This window comes from Selaginella moellendorffii, unplaced genomic scaffold, assembly GCF_000143415.4.
Source record: "Selaginella moellendorffii unplaced genomic scaffold, v1.0 SELMOscaffold_72, whole genome shotgun sequence".
Lineage (NCBI taxonomy): Eukaryota > Viridiplantae > Streptophyta > Lycopodiopsida > Selaginellales > Selaginellaceae > Selaginella > Selaginella moellendorffii.
In genome coordinates this window covers 947,548-969,019 of record NW_003314333.1, presented here as the reverse complement: position 1 = coordinate 969,019, position 21,472 = coordinate 947,548, and the positions used below count along the sequence as shown (strand labels likewise).

At 39.7% G+C, this 21,472-nt stretch overlaps 4 protein-coding genes and 1 pseudogene across 6 annotated transcripts; 1 reads left to right on the top strand and 4 right to left on the bottom strand.

Annotated features, from left to right (window-relative positions):
* Window positions 1-284: 284 nt before the first annotated feature.
* LOC9639876 (AP-1 complex subunit sigma-1) lies at window positions 285-21,439 on the bottom strand. 2 transcript variants are annotated; one of them, XM_024660050.1, is made up of 8 exons: window positions 21,402-21,439; window positions 21,259-21,345; window positions 21,094-21,185; window positions 20,914-21,022; window positions 20,816-20,851; window positions 20,678-20,764; window positions 20,531-20,605; window positions 285-352 (listed from the first exon to the last, which is right to left on the bottom strand). In XM_024660050.1, the coding sequence occupies exons 1-7, from the start codon at window positions 21,402-21,404 to the stop codon at window positions 20,534-20,536; spliced, it is 486 nt and encodes a 161-aa protein (XP_024515818.1). In that variant the 5' UTR covers window positions 21,405-21,439; the 3' UTR covers window positions 285-352; window positions 20,531-20,533. The 2 variants fall into 2 exon arrangements, with proteins under 2 accessions (XP_024515818.1, XP_002986202.1); XM_002986156.2 differs by lacking the exon at window positions 285-352 and having other exon boundaries at window positions 20,305-20,605.
* Window positions 8,874-10,062, bottom strand: LOC9648694 (AP-1 complex subunit sigma-1). Of its 2 annotated transcripts, XM_024660052.1 has the most exons (8): window positions 10,020-10,062; window positions 9,877-9,963; window positions 9,712-9,803; window positions 9,532-9,640; window positions 9,437-9,472; window positions 9,299-9,385; window positions 9,153-9,227; window positions 8,874-9,070 (listed from the first exon to the last, which is right to left on the bottom strand). In XM_024660052.1, exons 1-7 carry the CDS (start codon window positions 10,020-10,022, stop codon window positions 9,156-9,158), a joined length of 486 nt encoding a protein of 161 aa, XP_024515820.1. In that variant the 5' UTR covers window positions 10,023-10,062; the 3' UTR covers window positions 8,874-9,070; window positions 9,153-9,155. The 2 variants fall into 2 exon arrangements, with proteins under 2 accessions (XP_024515820.1, XP_024515819.1); XM_024660051.1 differs by having other exon boundaries at window positions 8,880-9,227.
* LOC9639877 lies at window positions 13,077-14,742 on the bottom strand (annotated as a pseudogene).
* Window positions 14,744-15,438, bottom strand: LOC112340886 (protein disulfide isomerase-like 2-1). The gene is made up of 4 exons (XM_024660053.1): window positions 15,247-15,438; window positions 15,094-15,181; window positions 14,946-15,043; window positions 14,744-14,880 (listed from the first exon to the last, which is right to left on the bottom strand). The coding sequence occupies exons 1-4, from the start codon at window positions 15,390-15,392 to the stop codon at window positions 14,796-14,798; spliced, it is 417 nt and encodes a 138-aa protein (XP_024515821.1). The 5' UTR covers window positions 15,393-15,438; the 3' UTR covers window positions 14,744-14,795.
* Window positions 19,359-20,313, top strand: LOC112340913 (DNA repair protein XRCC3 homolog). The gene is made up of 2 exons (XM_024660096.1): window positions 19,359-19,392; window positions 19,744-20,313. The coding sequence occupies exons 1-2, from the start codon at window positions 19,359-19,361 to the stop codon at window positions 20,292-20,294; spliced, it is 585 nt and encodes a 194-aa protein (XP_024515864.1). The 3' UTR covers window positions 20,295-20,313.
* Window positions 21,440-21,472: the final 33 nt, after the last annotated feature.

Below are 21,472 nucleotides of genomic sequence, written 5' to 3'. Positions count from 1 at the left end.
TAAGAATTGCAGCTTCCCCACAAATCTGCATATTGATGTTAAAGATCTGCAGAATGATATGAACTTATTTACAGTCCATGAAGAACTTACACTCTAGAAAAGGCAAAACTTGACGAGATGGAAAGAAAATCAACAGTAAAATATGGGAAGATCTACAAGCCTGGATTTTATTCATTGGATCCTTCTAGTTCAAGCTGTATAAAAGGCTTCTAAATCTTATGCCCGTGTTAATAAGAAGAAAACGATTCTATTTTATGGTCACTAGAGCACCTAGGCCGGAATTGGGAACCATGGCTTTGTGCCAGATTGGAAATCTTGCGCCGCTAGCTCACTGGTACTGGAACTCGTGCTCCTGCAGAAGTTGGCGTAGTCATGGCATTGAAGGAGAAATGCCGTGAGCAGAATATATAAAGGAAGGCTAAAAAAATTATACGTTTCACTTTGTGGCCCGAGCGATCATATTGCTCAGCGAACTCGCTTGCTCTTTCGCGTTCTCTACCAGAGTGTCCTACAGAATGAGTTTTGAAATATCAGGACTCCTGCAAAGAAACTGTTCAGTCGATTGATTTGATTGATTTGATTGGTTTTGATTGAACCGAGATGACGCGAGAGACAGACATTTTGCTCGATTCCTGAAGCTCGCCGGCGATTAGAATCTCATCCAGTATGAAATAAGCCTGTCACAAACACTAACTCAGCAAGTCTAAAAGAGGCCATTGCTAGAGGACCTTGTGGAAGTTGAAGATGAGATCTAGCTCGCAAACCTATCCCACAGAAGAGAAAAAAACCAATCAAGACTCCCCGAGAAGCAAGAAAAACTCACATTTCCAAAGTAGCGATCCAAGACTTGGACATAGTGATGAATCACCTCGAGACCATCCAATTCGTTATCCTCAGAATCCACACAGATGCAAAAGTAGAGGCTCGCATACCTATGAAAAGAAAGAGAAGAAAGAATTTCCACCAAGAATTGAATCTATCAATCTATCAATATTGTTTTGAACAACATTTATTAACAACATTACAAATACAAATCACTTTTATTAGTGCCTCTTAATTTCCTCTTTTTCAATTGATATCTAACAAGCACCAAGGGTGGGACACAAGTTTTGGAAGGAGAAGAAATTTAATTTGCAAAAGAGGTGTTGACAAAGTTATTGGCTTTGTCAACCAGCATTTGCTGAGTAATTTTTAATTTGAATTCCTTAATGTTAGACTTAGTCTAATCTAAATCAATATCTATGATATTAGTATGTTACCAAGGAAAAAAATATCATATATAAATTATATTTATTAAGATCAAGTTGTGTTCATCGAAGAAGTCTATCTTTGCCTAATTTGTTTAGCAATCACAGAAGTGTTTACTATGGATCCATTAGAAATTGAGGGGGAACAAATTGTGACTGCCATTGTGTATGAGCAGAATGATGATATTAGAACTATCAGTAATAATCTTTTATCTAATTATAAAGAAAATCTCCCACAATGTCGAGAAGAATTAGCAACAACTAGAAAAAGAATCATCAAAACAGGTGATAGAATTTGTCAAGTACTTGGAATGTATTTTGTTTTTGAGGGAGTTATACTCAATTTGGTTATTCAAATTCGTAGTAGCAAGAATATATCTTCAAAACAGTCTTGGGTTCTCATAATTGTCTCACTCCCTGTATCAATAGCAACATTTTGGGCAATTCATTATACATTATCAATTATTTTGAAATTGCAGTGTAAGTCTTGACATTTAAAGAATATTGTACAACAAATAAATGCAGAAATAGAAGACATCAAAAAGGACTTTGAGAGAAACATATTTGAAGATAGAAGAGCTATTCAATCCTATTTTAAGAAAACACCACCAAGGGCTATTATTGATATTTTAATTGACATTTATCATCATGCAAGTATTTCAAAAGTAGATAATATGAAATTTATTCACATATTAGTAAAATCACTATTAATCATATTTATGCTTATTATTAGATATGCTTCATTATATTTACTTTATAAAAATTAATTTAATGACTAGCAAAGATCCCAGCTCCGCTGGGAGATATAACATACTCAAGATAAATAGATCTTCTCTTCTAATTTTACAATGTTAAGAATTTTTTGTATACAAGGTTAAATTTATCTAAACTTTGCTACTATTCATCTCCAGATAATGCACAATAATGCAATGAATGCAATTGGATAATAATGTATGTGTTAGGAAGATAAGCTCAATTTTTTTATCATCATGAAATTCAAATTTGAATTTGTTTTTATTGCCTTTATAAAAAAGTACACAACCCTAAACACATCTACAAGATTGCTGCCAAGATTTAAAAACAATTGATTTTTCACAAAATCAAAGAATTATAGACTACCAAAGAATAATAGGTTTTTGTCACTGGTTTGGTGAAGCTATAAGTTTAATTGTGTACTGAGTTAACTTCTTTATTATCTGAACTGTAATGATGCTTTAAACATTCATTGTTTACTAAATAATAATAGAATTTCTATTATGTTTCTCATTTTTCATTTAAAAACATACATACATAAATTTATCCAGATTGAAATGTATAATACTTCCTTGCAACACAAGAGATAGTAAGATAATGTAATTTCTCTTAAAACCTTTGGATTATGCAATACTTAAAAAAAAATTGAACTATAGTTATATGGTGAGTGAGAACCACCAAATTCTTCATCCATTTTATATACATCAAAGAAAAACTGTCCTTTACTGGATATTACTTGTTCCAAAAGTTTTATTTTAGTTTTGTATCTATAAAGGATCTAAAGTAAGCTGTTGGTGGTTTTTTTTTACATTTTTCCTTGTGTATTCAAAGGTTTTACTCTTATATAATAGATAAATAATCTTCAAGGCTCCTTGTGCCAATGCAGAAATAATATTGTGCAATGACAAATCATAGAAGATGAGGAAAGATACAGTAAAATATCAAACCTTTAGTTTTACTATTCACCTAGAGATATAAAAACCTATTTCAAGAAAATCTCACATAAGAGAACCTTTATAGATCATATTAAACAAATTTTATCATTCATTTCATGAATAAATAGATTTTTGAAAACATAAACAAAATAAAAATAAGAAATTAGATATAATGTATTACAATATTCATAAACAAAATCATAATATTTAATATATTTTATAAATATAATATAATATAATTATCAACATATAATCTATATATAAAACTATTTCAGTAAGGAAATTATAAAAAAAGACATATAATACACATTTTTTCAGCTGGGAGTTATATTTATTTTAAGATGGATCTTGTAAACACTAATCTTGAAGACAAAAAATGATTTGAAAAATTAATCTTACTTGGAAAAATGATAATATTTTGAGTTATCCTCATGAATTTCTTGTTTCTCATATATATAGCACGAAATATTTCTTCAAATATTAATACTAATATGGGTTTCAAAGAGTAGCAATATCTTTATATTTTCTTTCTTGCATCAAATACCAAATCCATTATCTGTTTTTAACTAATAACCTTCTACAAGCTTAATATTAAATTCTTATATTTTAATATTCAAATTCACTACCTGAGATTTGCATTATTATTGAACCCCTGAGTATATTTATCCTAATTGCTATCACATTTTAGTTGAACTTCACAGCAATAGAGAATGGTTCATGGTATCTAATAGGTGTAAGTTAGCTCGTATATATACAAATTTCAAATCCATTTGTTAATAATATCTCAAAAAGATACCTCTTCTATATTTTCTATTAGTCTTTTTGCTCATAACCTAGAGAAGGTGATGGTTTCCAAGTAGAGCACAATTATTTTGTTAAACATTTATATACAAATGGTTATTTGATGCAATTACTTGTATTTTAACTTGGCTATTTAATTTTAATGGCAGGGATCACCTGGCAAGGATTGGTTTGGCACACAATCTGTTCTACGCATGAGCTTTGGGAGTTTGGCACTGCTTATGTTTGGAGTTAAGTACCAAAGCAATCACAGGGACTCTTGGTATTGTGGCAACTGAATGATCGAGCTTATCATCTGGTCTGGTCTCACTGTGCCTTGACATTGTGGATGCTGACGGTATATCTAGTGCTTTTGTCTTGGATTTACAACCATAGTTTCTTTGTTCTTCTGGCAGGAAGACTGTTGACATACAACTGGAATGCTGCATGGATTGCCACATCTTCTTGGCCGTGGTGTACAAACAACTACGTCATTATTCTGTGTACCATCCTTCTGATTCGGCAGAAAATCAAGTCAGCAGGCATACACTTGATCTTTGGCTTCTTATACTGCCTTTCTTAGGATCTGACAGGGACCGATGCCTCTGGCAGTACATCCTCTTCTATAAAATAGATCAGGAGAATGCAAAAGGCTATAAATTTGAAAATAGTGCAGAGACAATGAGAATGCAAAATGCTGCAATCTGTGTAACATAACGTGCTATAAGTCAGATTGGTGGCGTCGTTGAGCACGCAAATTCCTAGCCAAATAACATTATGTAGTATCATGTAATTTTATTTTGATCTGAGTTTCAAGGGTGGTATTTTCGATAACCTATTTTGTGACTCTCAACACATGCTTCAGATTCAATAAAACCATTCCAAAAGACAAATGGGTCTGGTAGTAATTCACAGTTCATTTCACACTGCCTGGTGTTCATTGTTTTGTAATGTGATACAATCTTGACTCTGAAAGAAGTTTATTTGATCTTTTTTTATATCTTATGCTTCTCAGCTTCTCTTGATTAGCCTCGCAATTGGAAGACCTTCAACTCAAGGGCCATTACCTTATTTTGCAGCTGCTGTAGCTCTGAGTCTTTTGCCACTAGGGGTTTCTGCATGGAACCAATAGGTAGACTAATCAAAGACGAGTAAGAAAGAAACTTTTACCTGCAAGTTAATCCCTGCCACATCTATGTCTCCTACACTGCATGAAACGCCTTCATGCCACTCCATGTCTGGAAAAAAGCCGTCAGTATCATGCTAATGCCATTACCCTGGCCCATCAGTGCATAATGTAGAGATGTCTTTCCAACACCCTGTCGTGCCGCCTGATTAATAACATAAGTGAAAAAACTACGTGATTTAGCTATGCAACGGTAAACACCAGGCATATATAACTCAGAATTGTAGACCATTTTTGCTGCACTACATACACTGTCACCAAAACTTTCCACAGCCAAGTCAAAGTGCGAGTCAGAGCAAGACTGCAAAATACAACATGTCAAGGCTAATCAATCCTCAGTTATATTACCTGGTAGAGTTTCCTCCAAGGATCCCCTTGCAAATGAAGTGGTCCCTGGGATCCACAACGCCCTTTATTGCGTTCATGCTGGGCTGTCAATGGCTCCATAGACAGTAGCTCGAAGCCACATGATGTGTGCATGCCAGAAGAGAGTTCACATGTGTGAATCCATGGTGAAGTTTTAGAGGAACTATTAGCCTCGCTTGAGAGGACATAGCCAGGCTATCGAACCAGGGATTCCTAAATTGCCAGATTCCATACTTGTGAAAGAGCATTAGATCACAGAATGTTTTGGAAATTTTGAGACCACTCATCACCAATGGATTGACATCTTGCCAGTGTTCGTTACTGTGATGAGAAGCCTATCACCGACGTTGGCATAGATCGTTGGTCCTGGGAGCTTGCCATTGACAGTAATAATGTTCTTTGTTCTTCCCAGCCGCCTCACCATCAAGCTTACAACCTGGGTGGTGGCAATTCGATGAGCTTTTGATGCATATTTAAGCAAACTGACCTGGAAGTCATAGACTCTGGTTGTTTCATTCTGAGCAGCCACCAGATCATAGCTCCAGGAAGTGAGGAAAGAGAAGACCACAACTGCAAGGCACTCTAGGAATTAGCTAATGCTTGGAAGAGTTTGCATAGCTCTGTTCTTCCACTGTCTCCCTTACCAGGACTTGTTCACACGGTGCACTTGAGATCACGCTTGCTTGAATGTCCAATCTACACCGAGTAAGTGTGAGAAGGCTGATATATATAGAGAGCAATCTGCGAGCACAAGTTTGTGAGCACGGCAGGATGTGACTTTTTCTTTGGAGTAGACATCCACACCTGTCAAGCATTTAAAATTGTAATAAGTCATTGCCAACTTTAAAAAACGGCTCATGTTTAAACTTCAAAAACACTAACATTGAAATTTCGTCATTAGTTTGGCAATTAAAACCGCCTCTTCAATCACTTTGCCCAAGTTGCCGTGATGAACTTGCACAGAAGGGCTCTATTCTATTTCTGAGATTTACTTTTGAAACTGTTTTACAATTTTGCAATAGTTATGAGAATCATGGGTAGTGGTTTGATCATGTCCTCAGCAGATACAACATGAAAGCTTCTTGCCTGAGCCGTGTGTATAGTGGTGATGCTTTTTGCTTTCATGGAAACGAGGAAAGCAAAAGAGTGAAATAGGTTGTCTTTATTTTCAACATGAAAGCTTCTTGCCTGAGCCATGTGTATAGTGGTGATGCTTCTCGCTTTCATGGAAACAAGGAAAGCAAAAGAATAAAATAGGTTGTCTTTATTTTCAAATTTTGCCTGCCAGTTCGAACATTCAGATGCGACAGAAAAGATAATGTAGGAGAATAAACGTACATCAGAAATAGGAAATCGAATAGCCTGAAATGAATTTCGTTTTGTGTGAAGTCATTATACCTTTCCTCATCAGAGGTTGAGTTTGTCTACGTTTATGAATTATTTTATATCAGTCTTCTAAAATCTTCCAATGCTGTCTGGAAATGGATTCTTGTTCAGGATTTGTGTGAGGTTTTTGAAGCTTGGCAAATAAATTATCTGTCAATTCAGGCACATACCTTTCCTCTTCTTGCCTTTCTAGCCAGCGCTGTGCCATCTGCCGCTGCAAGAGTTTTAGAAACCAGGCAGCGATGAGAGAATATGCGATTCAAAAGCACCTAATTCTTTGATGTGAAATTACCAAGTCGTTTGGTCATGTGTATACTCTCTCAGAAAAATTGTGGCAATCCTTTGGGTGAAGAACTAATTCCAAGCTTTGAGCCCTTTTGCAGTGTGTTGTCATGTCGTAAAGGATGAAATAAAAAGTGATGTCAGGCTACCACGGGCGGCACCAATTTGCGTGGTCTTGTAGAACAGCTTTTCATACTCGTCCTCTTTGGAGGTTAAAATAGGTTCATATTGCAAGGGAACATACAAGAGTAAGTGCGAAAGGAAATGAAACAATAAAAAAATTTCAAGCATACCTGGCCTGGAGTTAATGTCTTACCCATTCATTTTAACAGGAGAGAATGGGCTCCCACTCGCAAAAAGGGCACGTCCCTGTGTGTGTTTCAGTGCCTCTTCTGCTGTGCATTCAGTCTTGGATGTTGGATTCGAGAGAGCTAAAACGATTGGTCTCTGATGGATCATTTACAAGAGTATGAAGAAGAGAAAGAAACACAAACCTTCGTGAAAGATGCAGCTTCTTCAGGAATTTCTTTGAACATGCCTTTTCTTTGGCGCGTGCACACACACACACACACACAGAGAGAGAGAGAGAGAGAGAGAGAGAGAGAGAGAGAGAGAGAGAGCTCACAATCTGCTCGATCGCCCTAAAAGATTTCACTTGATTTGGAGCGTCATCAAAATCAAAATTGAAGAGTTGCCACCCCTTTGGCACTTGATCTATGCCATCTATTTGAAGTTTTTGAATTTGAACCGTTAGATTATAACTATATTCAGAAATAATATTCTAAAAATGGAATAAAATACGCCGGATGCCATATGCCAATAGCAAGTTTAAATAAGGGAGTATAATATTTAACCTTTTAAAGAGAGTTTTGAGAAAGTAGTAAGAAAAATTCTTTGAGAAAGAACGATGATACTTATGCCAAATAGAACAAAAAATTAAGTAAAATTCATTTATAATAGAATATGCTAAAATGGCAAAGGGCAAATAAATCATATTTAATAAGTTAGGACTTTGTATTAATCTTCAGATCTGAGGATGCATGTAGAGCAAATGTTAAAATGCAATCAAGACCAAGACAACACAAAGAGAGACTATAAAAGTGTGAAAGAGAGTAGGTTCCATGCTCCTCAGTCAGATAAATATGCAATAAACACCTTATATATATATATATATAAAAGAAATTACTTAGTCAAGATAGACAAAGTCTGTGTCAATTTCAAGAAATAGTGATAAAGAATATTTCTATAGTATAGTTGTTTACATAAAAACTTAAGCAAAGGATATAATCAATTTTTTTTATGTACTACTATAAAAGATTTACAAACTTTAATTTAAACAAATCACTTTCCCTATTCACAAAGTATGGCTTTAAAGAAAGGGATATTACTTTATTAAAATATCTCTAACCAGACTTAGTCAATGATGATCTATAGGACTAGCAGTATATCAATAATAATTTTAGGGTTTTTTTTTATCGCAATGGACAGATATAGTTTAGTATGTCTTGAGTGTCCTCATGGAATAATTTCATTCTATGGTATTGCATGAAAATGAGTTATTGTTTCTCTCTATAATCTTCTTCTTGAGTGTTTGAAATTCTAATGGGTATCTCTCATGGGAAGGAAGCAATATTTTTATTCAAGAACAATACTAGAGAAACAATAACATTGCATGATCAATTTGGGGCTACCTATGGTCCTCCAATAGGGAATCCTATTTCACCTGGGAAGGAACAAGAAATAAAATTCAAGCTTCCAGGCAGAACCATTCTCAGAATTGCTATTCTTGTCACCAAAAAAGATTGGAGCTTCCCCACAAATCTGCATATTGATGTTGAATGATATGAACTTATTTACAGTCCATGATTCTCCCAGAAGAACTTACACTCTAGAAAAGGCAAAACTTGACGGGATGGAACGAAAATCAACAGTAAAATATGGGAAGATCTACAAGCCTGGATTTTATTCATTGGATCCTTCTAGTTCAAGCTGTATAAAAGGCGTCTAAATCTTAATAAGAAGAAAAAGATTTTATTTTATGGTCACTAGAGCACCTAGGCCGGAATGGGAACCGTGGTTTTGTGCCAGATTAGAAATCTTGCGCCGCTAGCTCACTGATACTAGAACTCGTGCTCCTGCAGAAGTTGGCGTAGTCATGGCATTGAAGGAGATATGCCGTGAGCAGAATATATAAAGGAAGGCTAAAAAAATTTATACGTTTCACTTTGTAGCCTGAGCGATCATATTGCTCAGCGAACTCGCTTGCTCTTTCGCGTTCTCTACCAGAGTGTCCTACAGAATGAGTTTTGAAATATCAGGACTATACCTGAAAAGAAACTGTTCAGTCGATTGATTTCGCTCACCTGAGCCGAGATGACGCGAGAGACGGACTTTTTGCTTGATTCCTGAAGCTCGCCAGCGATTAGAATCTCATCCAGTATGAAATAAGCCTGTCAAAAACACTAACTCAGCAAGTCTAAAAGAGGCCATTGCTAGAGGACCTTGTGGAAGTTGAAGATGAGATCTAGCTCGCAAACCTATCCCACAGAAGAGAAAAAAACCAATCAAGACTACCCGAGAAGCAAGGAAAACTCACATTTCCAAAGTAGCGGTCCAAGACTTGGACATAGTGATGAATCACCTCGAGACCATCCAATTCGTTATCCTCAGAATCCACACAGATGCAAAAGTAGAGGCTCGCATACCTACGAAAAGAAAGGGAAGAAAGAATTTTCACCAAGAATAGGATCTGTCGATCAAAGAGATCGCAGGGTACCTCTTGTAGACGACCTTGAGTCCCTTCCACTCGACAAAATTACAGAGCTTGGGTCCTCTGGGAAGAATGAGCGCGCTGAGCTCGCGAATCGCCTGGATCCATGCCAAGCATCAGGGATCGATAAACCCTAAGGAGAGAGCGATCGGGCAAGAGAGATCACGTTACCTTAAGTCGCTCCTTCTGCGTGTATGGCGAGTACCATTTCGTCAATCGCACCTTTCCCTGCCTGCTGATGAGCAGCACGAATCGGATCTGGCGAGAAAAAAAACCACGGATCGATCGACCCAGTTCGTGGCGAAAACACATACCATGAGCGCTCTTTAAGCCAGAGCCCTAAATGTCAAGTTTAGTATTACCTTTACTTCCAAGGTCAAATTACATAAATTAGGGTTCTTCGCAAAAATTTACATTTTTAGGGCTCAAAGAGCATTCCAGGACCTCCAATGCACCCCCTTTGCTCCACTTTTCATCCCAATTGCTATCGTAAGGTTTTCTCAGAGTCTGGAGTGGATACGCTTGAAAATGAGATTATAGCAGCCTAAAGTTTTGCAGCCATCAACCTGCCATAACAATGCTTTTCTAAAGTTTTCACCATATGAGTTACCTTCCAGTAGACAAAGAGTCGAGGTCCTGTTCCTCCATAGAATTCAGGGTAAATCTTCAAGAAAGGTTCAGTAAATAAGAAGTGTGTACATACCTTTCAATTGTGTTCAACGGGCTTGATTTGTCCAAAACTGAACTCCGAATTTTTTTTCCGCGTATAACTCCTAGACATTTATATTTATTTCCAAAAAACTCATCGTATCTGTGATCAATTGTCAGCTCTTGAATGTTTGTTACCTCGTGTGTGGTATATGGTTCTAGCGACCAAAATCACAGCCTCATAGATCCTTCTTCACCATCTCAGCAAAGATTTGCCCTGCCTGTGTGTCGAAAGAGTCACTCTCAGCAAAGGTTTGCCCTCGGAGGAGTCACTCGTGCGAATCAAACACTAGGATCTGGAACAGATGGGATAGTGGCTTCGATCTTGAACTCTTTTAAAAAATGTAAGATAAAGATAAAACTTTAAGAATTGAACTAACTTAAAAGGGGGTTAATGCAATCAGCCTTTTCCTTCAGCCAAAAGGTCCAAATCAGTATTAGGGTTACATTGAATAACCCTTAAGGAAAATTACAAAATGAATTGTAGTTATTGTCATTCTTCAGACTTGTTCTTACAAGGTTCAAGCACTGGTGGGAAATATCAAGAGGTGTTGTATTGTAAACATTGCAACAAGCTATGCTGGAAAGGTGGCCAGAAGAAAGTTGAGGAGCAACATAGCTCGTTTAAGTTGGTCTTGCAAGACTTGAATAAATGTCCTCCAGTGACAAAGAAATCCTTGGTTTCGTTCTAAGATGGCCAAGTGATCACTTTGGCGCAAAATCCTTTAGAGATTTCTTGAGTAATTTGTACAAACGTCAAAGTTCCCCATCAGGAAGCTCAAAGAAACAAAATATTCCATTCTTTTGCTTATGCCATGAAACATAAGATTCCCATTCCATTTCCATTTACTCATTCCACTTAAAAACAATAAAAATATAGTAAATCAAGCGGGTTTTCAATTGTCTTTCTGTTTTGATTGTCGTAGGATCAAGTTGACGCTTCCAACGATCAAAACTGTTTCCTTTAGTTGGCTTAGCAAAGAAAAACCTCGTTTGGAGAAACGCATAGGCCAAAGCAGTCGCAAAATAGAAGTTGGCATACCAATGGGTAGACAACCGCCATCAAAATAAAAGAAAGGAAAATCGGTCGGTGATAGAAGTATATAGACAGTGGTGTTATCAGGCAAAATATGTTGCCATGAAACACCGACCTCAGATTTCTTGGCGCAATTTTAACAACACTCCACGTTAACTTCTTTCGGCCAAAGTTGATGGATGGACCTCAGAAACGTTCCGTATAGACTGGTTTGATAGCTTGAATGCTTGAGGTAAATCACCTGCACGGAACGTTTCTGGGGTTCCACAGTCAGAAATCTGAGGTCGCAAGAAGACCCATGCTGGGAAAGATTGACGATAGACCAGTTTTGTCTTCTTTGATTTCCAAGTACACAAGTTACGAAGAAGATATTGCGACCCTCATCGATCTGCAAATCAAAGAGTTTCTCCCTTCATTATTTTCGTCATCTTCGAAAAATGTCAGAAACAGAAGCATTGCTGCTGATGGTATGCTTCTTACATTCTTACGCAGCAGCAGATCTCAATGAGGAGATGAGAGATTTTCTCTGAGACGTGACTCCTCCGTTTTTCACAAATCATACGGTTTGTTTCCTCTTTTTCAAACCCTTGTGAACACATAGATTCCGAATTGCAGTTATCAAATGGAGATATCATCCTCTGCGTCCCAATTAAAAATCAGCTGTCTCTAAGAAACCAGACACTGCAGCTTCTGGTAAGTTGTGCAGCATTCCTCGTTTAGCCCCTCAAATGATGAGCAAAAAAGAGCACAATCGATCAGAAAATTCCGGTCAGCTGTTTGGTCTAGAAGTTGGATCGTGCAAGAAAAACACAATACCGGTGTTGCAAACTTCGAATACCATAGCCGCAAGATTTGGTTCTGTGAGGAAGCTAATCATAAAACATTCCTATGGAAAAAACCGAGTGCCATTGGCTGATGAAGAACCTGATCTGAGCAAAACTCTCAAGAGTTGACGATACTTTGCATGATCTATAACGAGTTGAACGGCAACTTTAAAGAGATGAAACAACTAGAAATGTTTGGGAGCCATACGTGGAACAAACTTCCGAGTTCAGTCTAGCGCAGTTATGGATCACCTCAAACAAATTAGGCCTAGTGAACACAATTGAAGCAGGATGGCAGGTATGTGGAAATTCAAGGGTTTCTATACTGAACCTTGAGGAAGTGGACCTCGACTCTTTGTCTACTGGACAGTAAATCAGATTGGTAAGAAAACATTTTATAAGAATTGTCAACATTTGGCAGGCCGATGGCTACATAAATACTGGATGCTATAACGTGTACAGACTCTAGACCTGGAAAACACGTAAGGTTATCTCATATATTGTGTAGAGTCTGGAGTGGATACGCTCGAAAATGTTCCTCCTAGTATGTATTTGTTGCTTAAGCCTTGGCTGAATTTTTCAGGACGATGGCTCAAAGAATTGGTGGTTACAAAATTGACGGGCAAATCTTTTCTAATTTCTACAGAATGACACTTTGACTATGATAAAGAAAACGGAGCAAGACACACAAAGACTGATATGGGAAGTGGAGAATTTCCATCCCAGGATATGGTATTTGCATACCAGAGAAGAATACAGTACCTGGATTCTAGTGGTGCGATGCAGCCAACAATTGGGATGAGAAGAGAAGCTGAAACACCTAAATTGCTATACTGCTACTAGTGTCTCGGCTATGAATGGGGCATATTTCTTCTTTGGAGGCCCTGGCAGCGCCTGAAAAATGCAAAGGTGTGTTTGCTAACAATCCAAAAAATTCTGATAAATTCAATGGGGTGATGCTTGGGGATTTTCGCGTAGATCTTCCCGTATCTGCGAAGTCGAGAAATTATATATTGCAACAATCACCACAGCATTCCAAATACGAAGCTTACCCCACGGCAGTACCCTCCAGTTTCTCAATGGCCTCCTCGATCCGCTTTGCCACTGCCTCACGCTTCTCTGGCAAAGCAGCTACGAACTCTTCGACAATGATTTCGATACTCGCCACTTTGCCGGCCTGTTGTGTCACGGTAAGTACCACATTGTTCGTTCAGGAACTCCACGAGTTCCTCTAGTGAACGCCCATCACAATCCTCTCCATCTTTGTTGGATTTCGGGAAGAACTTTACTGTGGGATAGCCACTAATATCATATCTGAAAGATAGGCAGAGGTTACAATCAACTATACATAAGACACTGAAAAAGCTTACTTGGACGCCACATCCTTGTGAGCATCTGCATCTAGTTTCGCTGCGACCACATCCTTCTCACCTTTGAACGCGGTTGCAACCTCCTCATAAACCTTCCAGAACAAAATCAATGTTTTAGTATCACTGATAGCATGCATCAGACTGACTTACCGGAGCCAAAGCTTTGCAATGTCCGCACCTGAAAATAAGAACAATGATTACGTAATGCCGCATCAGAGGGGGTTGGGAAAGCTTTAACCTACCAAGGAGCATAAAACTCCACCAGAACATCCTTAGCGCTGTCAAGGACTATCTCGTCAAAGTTGGAGGGGGTCAGAACGACTACGTCTGATGACGGCACACTCAGCTTGGCATGTGCACCTGTGTTATCACAATAAATTTCCTTAGCACAGCGTAAACATAAAATAGATCTGAGCCATACCTCCTTCTTCATTCACAAACTTCACCAGATCCCCGGCAGTACGTCCACCAGAGTAGCTGCAGACATATATAATTAGCACAAAAACTGCATCATATGAATCTTCGGAAACCACTTGAGTGTTGGATAACTGCTCACATCATACTTCTGGCATAGGGACTTGTGTTCATCACAATCCACTTGCCGAATTAAACTATGAGCACAGAGGCATTGAAGTTTTCATAAAAACGTTACCTCGCCTATCACTATGTTCTTCACTTTTTTGAAAGCTGATCCAACCTTCTCATACTCAGGAGCTAGCTTCTTACAGTGCCCGCACCTGGAATTTCAGAGACCAGATTAAAATCGCCTCCAGAAGACCAGATCCAGCTGCAATGCAATGCTTGCTTACCAGGGAGCGTAGAACTCAACAAGAGCTCCTCGACCCTGCCGTACTACTTGCTCAAAATTGTCGGGTGTAAGCACAACGACATCAGATTCTGCAGCAAAAGCTCCAAAAACGCCAGCAGCAAAACCGCCAACATTCTCTCCATTTTCGCAGATCGTAGGATGAGATCCAGCCGTCAAGAAGCCCGCATCCGGTGGTCCCCAATCCCCCAAATGGCATACACTGGTTGGATGTTAGGACGTAACAACTCTGATCCGTGCTAATTGTCAGCCGTTCGATTGAAAGATAGACATGTTCAAGGATAAGTACGGATATTTTTGTTTGGGGTTTATGAACTTGTGGGAATTCAATACAGATCCTTCTTGTTGTGGTTTTTCGCTTGTGCATTTACGAACTTCCTCAGGCCTCTGCTAGTTGGAGTTCCGGAATAACTAAACAACGCAACCATGGTAACCTCAGAGCTACTTGAAAATCGTCTGCACCAGCAGGAACTTACATTTTGGCAGTCATTGATCCTTTCGGGAACCACTCGATTGTTGGGTAGTTGCTGATGTTACAATACCCACACACTAGAGGATGGTATTCGCAATTCACCTGTGAATCGGAATGAGCCATCACAAAGAACTCGACACTGCGGTTCTTACATGGGCTATCAGCACGGTCTTCTTGACTTTCCTGAATGCCAAAGCAACCTTCTCATATTCAGGTCCAAGCTTCTTACAAGCTCCACAACTGCGCAACTCGGAAGTCGGAACAAAGCAATCGATCAGGTTGTGACAATTGAATGGGGGAGCTACCTGTTAATGAAGAACTCGACAAGAGCTCCTCGATCCTGCCCTACCAGTTCCATAAAGTTCTCGGGTGTGAGATTCACGACGTGATCCGCAGCAAGAGCTGCCATCACTGAAAGCACCAAGAGCAGACCAGCCAGCATTCTTACCATCTTGCTCACCCTATCAGTCCGCGATTGAGTGAAACTGAAAGAGCCACTCTTGAAATACCATGGCACGCCTTCTGTTTATTGAATCTTAGCCGTCCAATGTGCTTGTACAAAGCTGCTAATGCTGCTATAAAGTAAGTGTTTTGAAATGTATTTCTAATGTGGAGAATGCAAAGGACTTATCCAGAAATTCATAAATCGTTCCAATGCTGAGAGAGATGTTAGGAGTCTTCCAATGCTAGAGGATCTCGGTAATGCTGCAATAAAATTACACAGTACAGTGTAGTATGCTGCAAATCTATGTGACAAGGTGTTATCTCAAATCGACTTGAAAATTAATTTTGGATCCAGATATACGTGACTGCACTTGTCGCTGGTGCCTTCATGACGCTTAGGACATTGTTGGATAACATTCATTCTGCCAGGATCTGTTAAAACGGAAAATTCTGAAATTCCTGTGGAGCCACGTTCAGACAAAGGAAAAGATACAAACAGGAGACAGAGTATACCTGGAAGGATCTTGAGGTGCCATTACAATTGCAATAGCTTCTTGCAACATCACCTGTCGAGGTGGTTTAACAACTTTTAAAGCCAAAATAGACGGCCTAATTAATTGGAAAGAGTTAATAGTTAATTGGAATAAGGACGGCCTAGTTACATCATACTGTTTCCTTGGGACGCATTTGAGATTTGGAGCCATGCTGCTGTTCACACGCTTAGTTGAGGGTCCAATTCTGCTTTCCGGGGAAGTTGGGTGGCAGTCACTGCAGCCCGCTCAATGTTACCATTAACATCTCGGGCTCTATCTCTATCATCACGTCAACTTTGAATTGTGGCCAACAAGGCTGCACATAATTGTCCACTGGGGTTCGGTGCTCTGCTCTGATATCATTTTCACCAGCTCGGTGGGATGAATACTCAGACATATCCAGAAAGCTGCTTGAGCTAAATCTGCCCGATGCACTGTATCCAAAATACTACTATGCAAACGGAGGTCCCTGGCATAGAGCTGCGCCAGGAAACTCCGCGGACAGAGATTTGTGCCAGGATAGTTTTCGACCTCCAGCTATGAGCTACAGGTAAACTTCGCAGTGAAGGCTGCAGTCCCAAGTGTTGGTGTATCCAGATGTGCTCTTGGTAAAGGCTCAATCAAATACTGTGGCCTAATGAGCCTCTCCACAATGCTTTTACCCTCGCAAGCTTTGATTCCGTGTAGAATGTCAGCCTTAACTTCAGCTGCCACTGCAATAGTAGCTTTTTTCATAAGCTCACAATAGGTCATGAACAAAAGTTGAGACTTGGTAGCCTTCTTAAAACCATGCTGTTTTCAAAGTTTGAGAAAGGCTAAGAAACAAATTCTAGGCTGCCGAAAATAAAAAAAAAACTTTGATTCTAGGTAGAATGTCAGCCTTAGCTTCAGCCGCCACTGCAATAGCAGTTTTTTTTCAGAAGCTTACAATAGGCCATGAACAAAAGTTGAAACTTGCTGTTTTCAAAGTTTGAGGAAGGTTAAGAAACGGATTTTAGGCTGCTAAAAGTCAAAAAATAACTTAACTAAGTTTTGCATAATGTTTCAAATCAACTGGCTGAACCACAACACATGTGGACAAACCTTATGAAACTTAAAGGGTTGATGCCATTCCACAACTTATTAGTGTCAAACATTTTCACAAAATATTTAATATTTTTTATGTAAAGCATGATCAAAAGGTTGCACAATTTTTTATCAAACATTCCAAATGTGACAAGATTGTTACCTCCTATGAAAGGTGCTCCTTGACTAGTTTCTCACCATTAAGTGCCAGCTTTCAGTACAACTCCACTTTTTCCTTAACTTCCCCTGAAATCCTATGTGATCAACAGATGCAAAAGCTTCCACCAAGTCTGCATCAAAATAGGTGCCACATGCGCCTGGCTTTGCAGCCTCCATAAACAGTGATCAACTTTGCTCGGCGGGATAAAAGAAAGATAGAGGTCCTTCAATTCAGAAACCATGACCATCCAATACCCCTTCACTTCTACATTAAGCTTAGTGATTCTCATTTATAACCATGCCATTGTACAAATCCTAAGTGCCAAGCTCTTCCACTTCCAGCATTGCTTCTTTGTCCTCATCATCAATATTCAAATCTGCTGGTGTATCTTCCTCATACCCCTGATTGGTGAGTGCTTTACAAAGTGACACTGGTAGTCACAATAAGCAACCCACGTGCATACTTTGGGTTTGTCTTTGATCCTGGTCCAAAAGCTCTTTAACATACTATCCAGCAATGGTTCATAAGTTTTTTCTGGTGCATGACAACTCATTAAATTTCAAACCATACATTGCAGTCCAGAGTACGCATATAGTTATAGTTAATTGTATCCGTCATGAAGACATCCCTGAACTCGATGCTTGTTCTCGACCAGCTCTCATATCTTGTAGTAGCGAATGTCCATATGCTTGCTCCTGGCATGGTAACGATCTTCCTTGGTCAGAGCCAGTGCACTCTGATTATCTAAATAGAGGAGGAGTGGACCATCCCCCTCACACAGCAGATCCTTGGATAGGTGTTGCAACCAAAGGGCTTCTTTAGCAGCTTCAACTATAGTGATGAATTCAGCTTCTGTGGAAGACATGGCCACAATTGATTGCCTACGACTAGACCAACTAACTGAAGCACCATAGAGCATGAATGCATAGCCAGTAGTGGATTGTCGGGTGTCCAAATCACCACCATAATCTGCATTGCAAAAGCCAAGCACTGTAGAATTTGCAGAAGCCTTGTACCTTAGACCAAAGTCATGTGTGCCTTGAAGATAGCATAAGATGCGCTTCATCCAGTGCTTGGGGCCAGGATTTTCTAAAAAAGTTGAGACAACGCCCACAACATGAGCTATATCAGGCCTTGTAGCAACGGCCAAATAAACCAGGCTCCCGATAGCTTGCTGATAAGGCACACCACTCATTGCTTCACGATCACTTGTGGATGATGGAGAGGAAACAACAAAGAGCTTGGTGCCTAGCTCAATAGGTGTTGGCACATATTTGCAATCAGTCAGATTGAACTGGCTGAGCACTTCTCTCATATAGTGTGCATGTGAAAGTGAAATTGTGCTTACTTGACGATCACAAAATACTTGAATACTGAGGTAGAAGTGAACTTCACCCAAATCAATCATCTCAAACTCAGCAAAGAGCTTGGACTTGAGAGTGAGCAGCATAGCTAGAGCATTAGCAGCCATTATGCAATTGTCAACATAAAGTGCGACAATCACAAACAGCTTGGCCACTAAATAGGGGTGCACATTTCCATCAGCAGCACCTTTCGTGTAGCCAAGGGAGCAGAAGAAAGTATCAATCCGCTTATACCAAGCTTAAAGACTCTGTTTTAAGCCATAGAGGGTACACTTTAGTTTGCAAACTTGATGTTCCGTACCTAGCTCCACAAAGCCAATGTAGATGTCCTCCTCAAGTTTGTTGTTCAAAAAGGCTGTTTGCACATCCATTTGGTGAAGTTTGAGGTTCCAAGCAGCTATAAGCGTCATGATCATGCAAATAAAAGCTAGCTTCATAACTATGAAATCCAATCTAGCCACCTGAGTGAAACCTTGTGCCACTTAACATGCCTTGAATTTCTTCATGCTCAAATATTAATTGTAAAAAACTGAGAACACCCAATAGGTGTCAATCAAATGACCATCAGTTGGCAGCTCTGTTTGATAAAGGTGCCCTTCTTCTCATCTTACTTTGCATCTTACTTTGCATAGCAAATAGCCACTTGTCTACATAAGGGCCAAAAAGTGCTTGCCATGCATTATGAAGAATTGAAATTGGTTCAACTACAATAGTGTGAGCAACAAAGCTGTCACCACCAATTAAAGAAGTCAAAAGACTCCAAAGCTTCTAAAGCATGTTGCATTAGACAAAACACCCAATTAAAACACCACAAGTTTAAATGTGTAGAAAGAGCTCCCACTGAAGCTACAATGACTCCCACTAAAATTGAACCAAGGGTCAATGGTTGAGCACTCTAAAACTCTTCATTGCCTTCAAATAATAAAGCCAAGTCAAAGTTGATCCTATGATGTTGCAAGAAAAAGGGGCAGAATTGCAATAGGTGCAACCAGTGAAATAAGAGATGAATTTTAACAATTAAATCTTCAAAGGTGGAGATGTTTCAAGTGCAAGTGTACAGTCACAATAGAAATTAGTCTCATCAAAGATAATGTTTCTCCTCTTGTACAATTTTTTCTTCTCCAAAGAATAAAGTCAATATCCTTCAGAGAAATCACTATAACCTAAGAAAATACATTTTTCTATCTTGCAAGTGAGCTTGTTTGGTCACTTCTCTTTTGGGTTAAATCCGATTAGGGTTTCATCCCAGCAAGAATGTGTTCGTGGAGCCTGCGGAGAGTATCCAGCAGCTGTTCACATATTTCGAGCGCCTGGAGAGAGTCTTGAACCAGCAGCAACGCCGGGAGAGGCCTGTGAGGCTGTTGCTCATAGATTCTGTAGCAGCATCGTTTCGGTCCAACAGGACGGAAATGGTGATTAGGTCTAGAAGCCTGTTCCAGTTATCTGCGAAGCTGAAGAAGCTTGCTCATGATTATGACGTCGCGGTTTTGGTAACCAATCAGGTCATGGACTGCGTGGATGGTTCGAAAGGAATTCAGATCGGTAATCTCTTGGAGCTTGTATCGTCTGGGCGAAGAATAGCTCCTGCTCTGGGGCTTTCGTGGGCTCACTGCATAAACACTCGGCTTTTCCTGTCAAGGAGAGATGAGCTCTCATCCGAGAAGTTGATCGAAGCCCCGGTCAAGCGTCGGAAAGTAGTAAATGACGAAGGCATGAAACAAGCTACGGCCTCCATCAACGAATTCCAACCGGAGTGTGTGAGAAATGCCGCAACAGAGTCATGTTGAAGCGGGCCCATGAGACAATCTTTCCACGCTCGCTCTGCTTCAACAATTTGAGGATTTCATCACTCTTATCATCTGTTTCAACCAGATTAGGCCGGAATGGGAACCGTGGCTTTGTGCCAGATTGGAAATCTTGCGCCGCTAGCTCACTGATACTGGAACGAAGTTGGCGTAGTCATGGCATTGAAGGAGATATGCCGTGAGCAGAATATATAAAGGAAGGCTAAAAAAATTTATACGTTTCACTTTGTGGCCTGGGCGATCATATTGCTCAGCGAACTCGCTTGCTCTTTCGCGTTCTCTACCAGAGTGTCCTACAGAAAAGAGTTTTGAAATATCAGGACTATACCTGAAAAGAAACTGTTCAGTCGATTGATTTGGCTCACCTGAGCCGAGATGACGCGAGAGACGGACTTTTTGCTCGATTCCTGAAGCTCGCCAGCGATTAGAATCTCATCCAGTATGAAATAAGCCTGTCAAAAACACTAACTCAGCAAGTCTAAAAGAGGCCATTGCTAGAGGACCTTGTGGAAGTTGAAGATGAGATCTAGCTCGCAAACCTATCCCACAGAAGAGCAAAAAAAAACCAATCAAGACTCCCCGAGAAGCAAGAAAAACTCACATTTCCAAAGTAGCGGTCCAAGACTTGGACATAGTGATGAATCACCTCGAGACCATCCAATTCGTTATCCTCAGAATCCACACAGATGCAAAAGTAGAGGCTCGCATACCTACGAAAAGAAAGGGAAGAAAGAATTTTCACCAAGAATTGGATCTGTCGATCAAAGAGATCGCAGGGTACCTCTTGTAGACGACCTTGAGTCCCTTCCACTCGACAAAATTACAGAGCTTGGGTCCTCTGGGAAGAATGAGCGCGCTGAGCTCGCGAATCGCCTGGATCCATGCCAAGCATCAGGGATCGATAAACCCTAAGGAGAGAGCGATCGGGCAAGAGAGATCACGCTACCTTAAGTCGCTCCTTCTGCGTGTATGGCGAGTACCATTTCGTCAATCGCACCTTTCCCTGCCTGCTGATGAGCAGCACGAATCGGATCTGGCGAGAAAAAAAACCGCGGATCGATCGACCCAGTTCGTGGCGAAAACACATACCATGAGCGCTCCCCTCTTCTCTTTAAGCCAAAGCCCTAAATGTCAAGTTTAACCAAAAGGTATTACCTTTA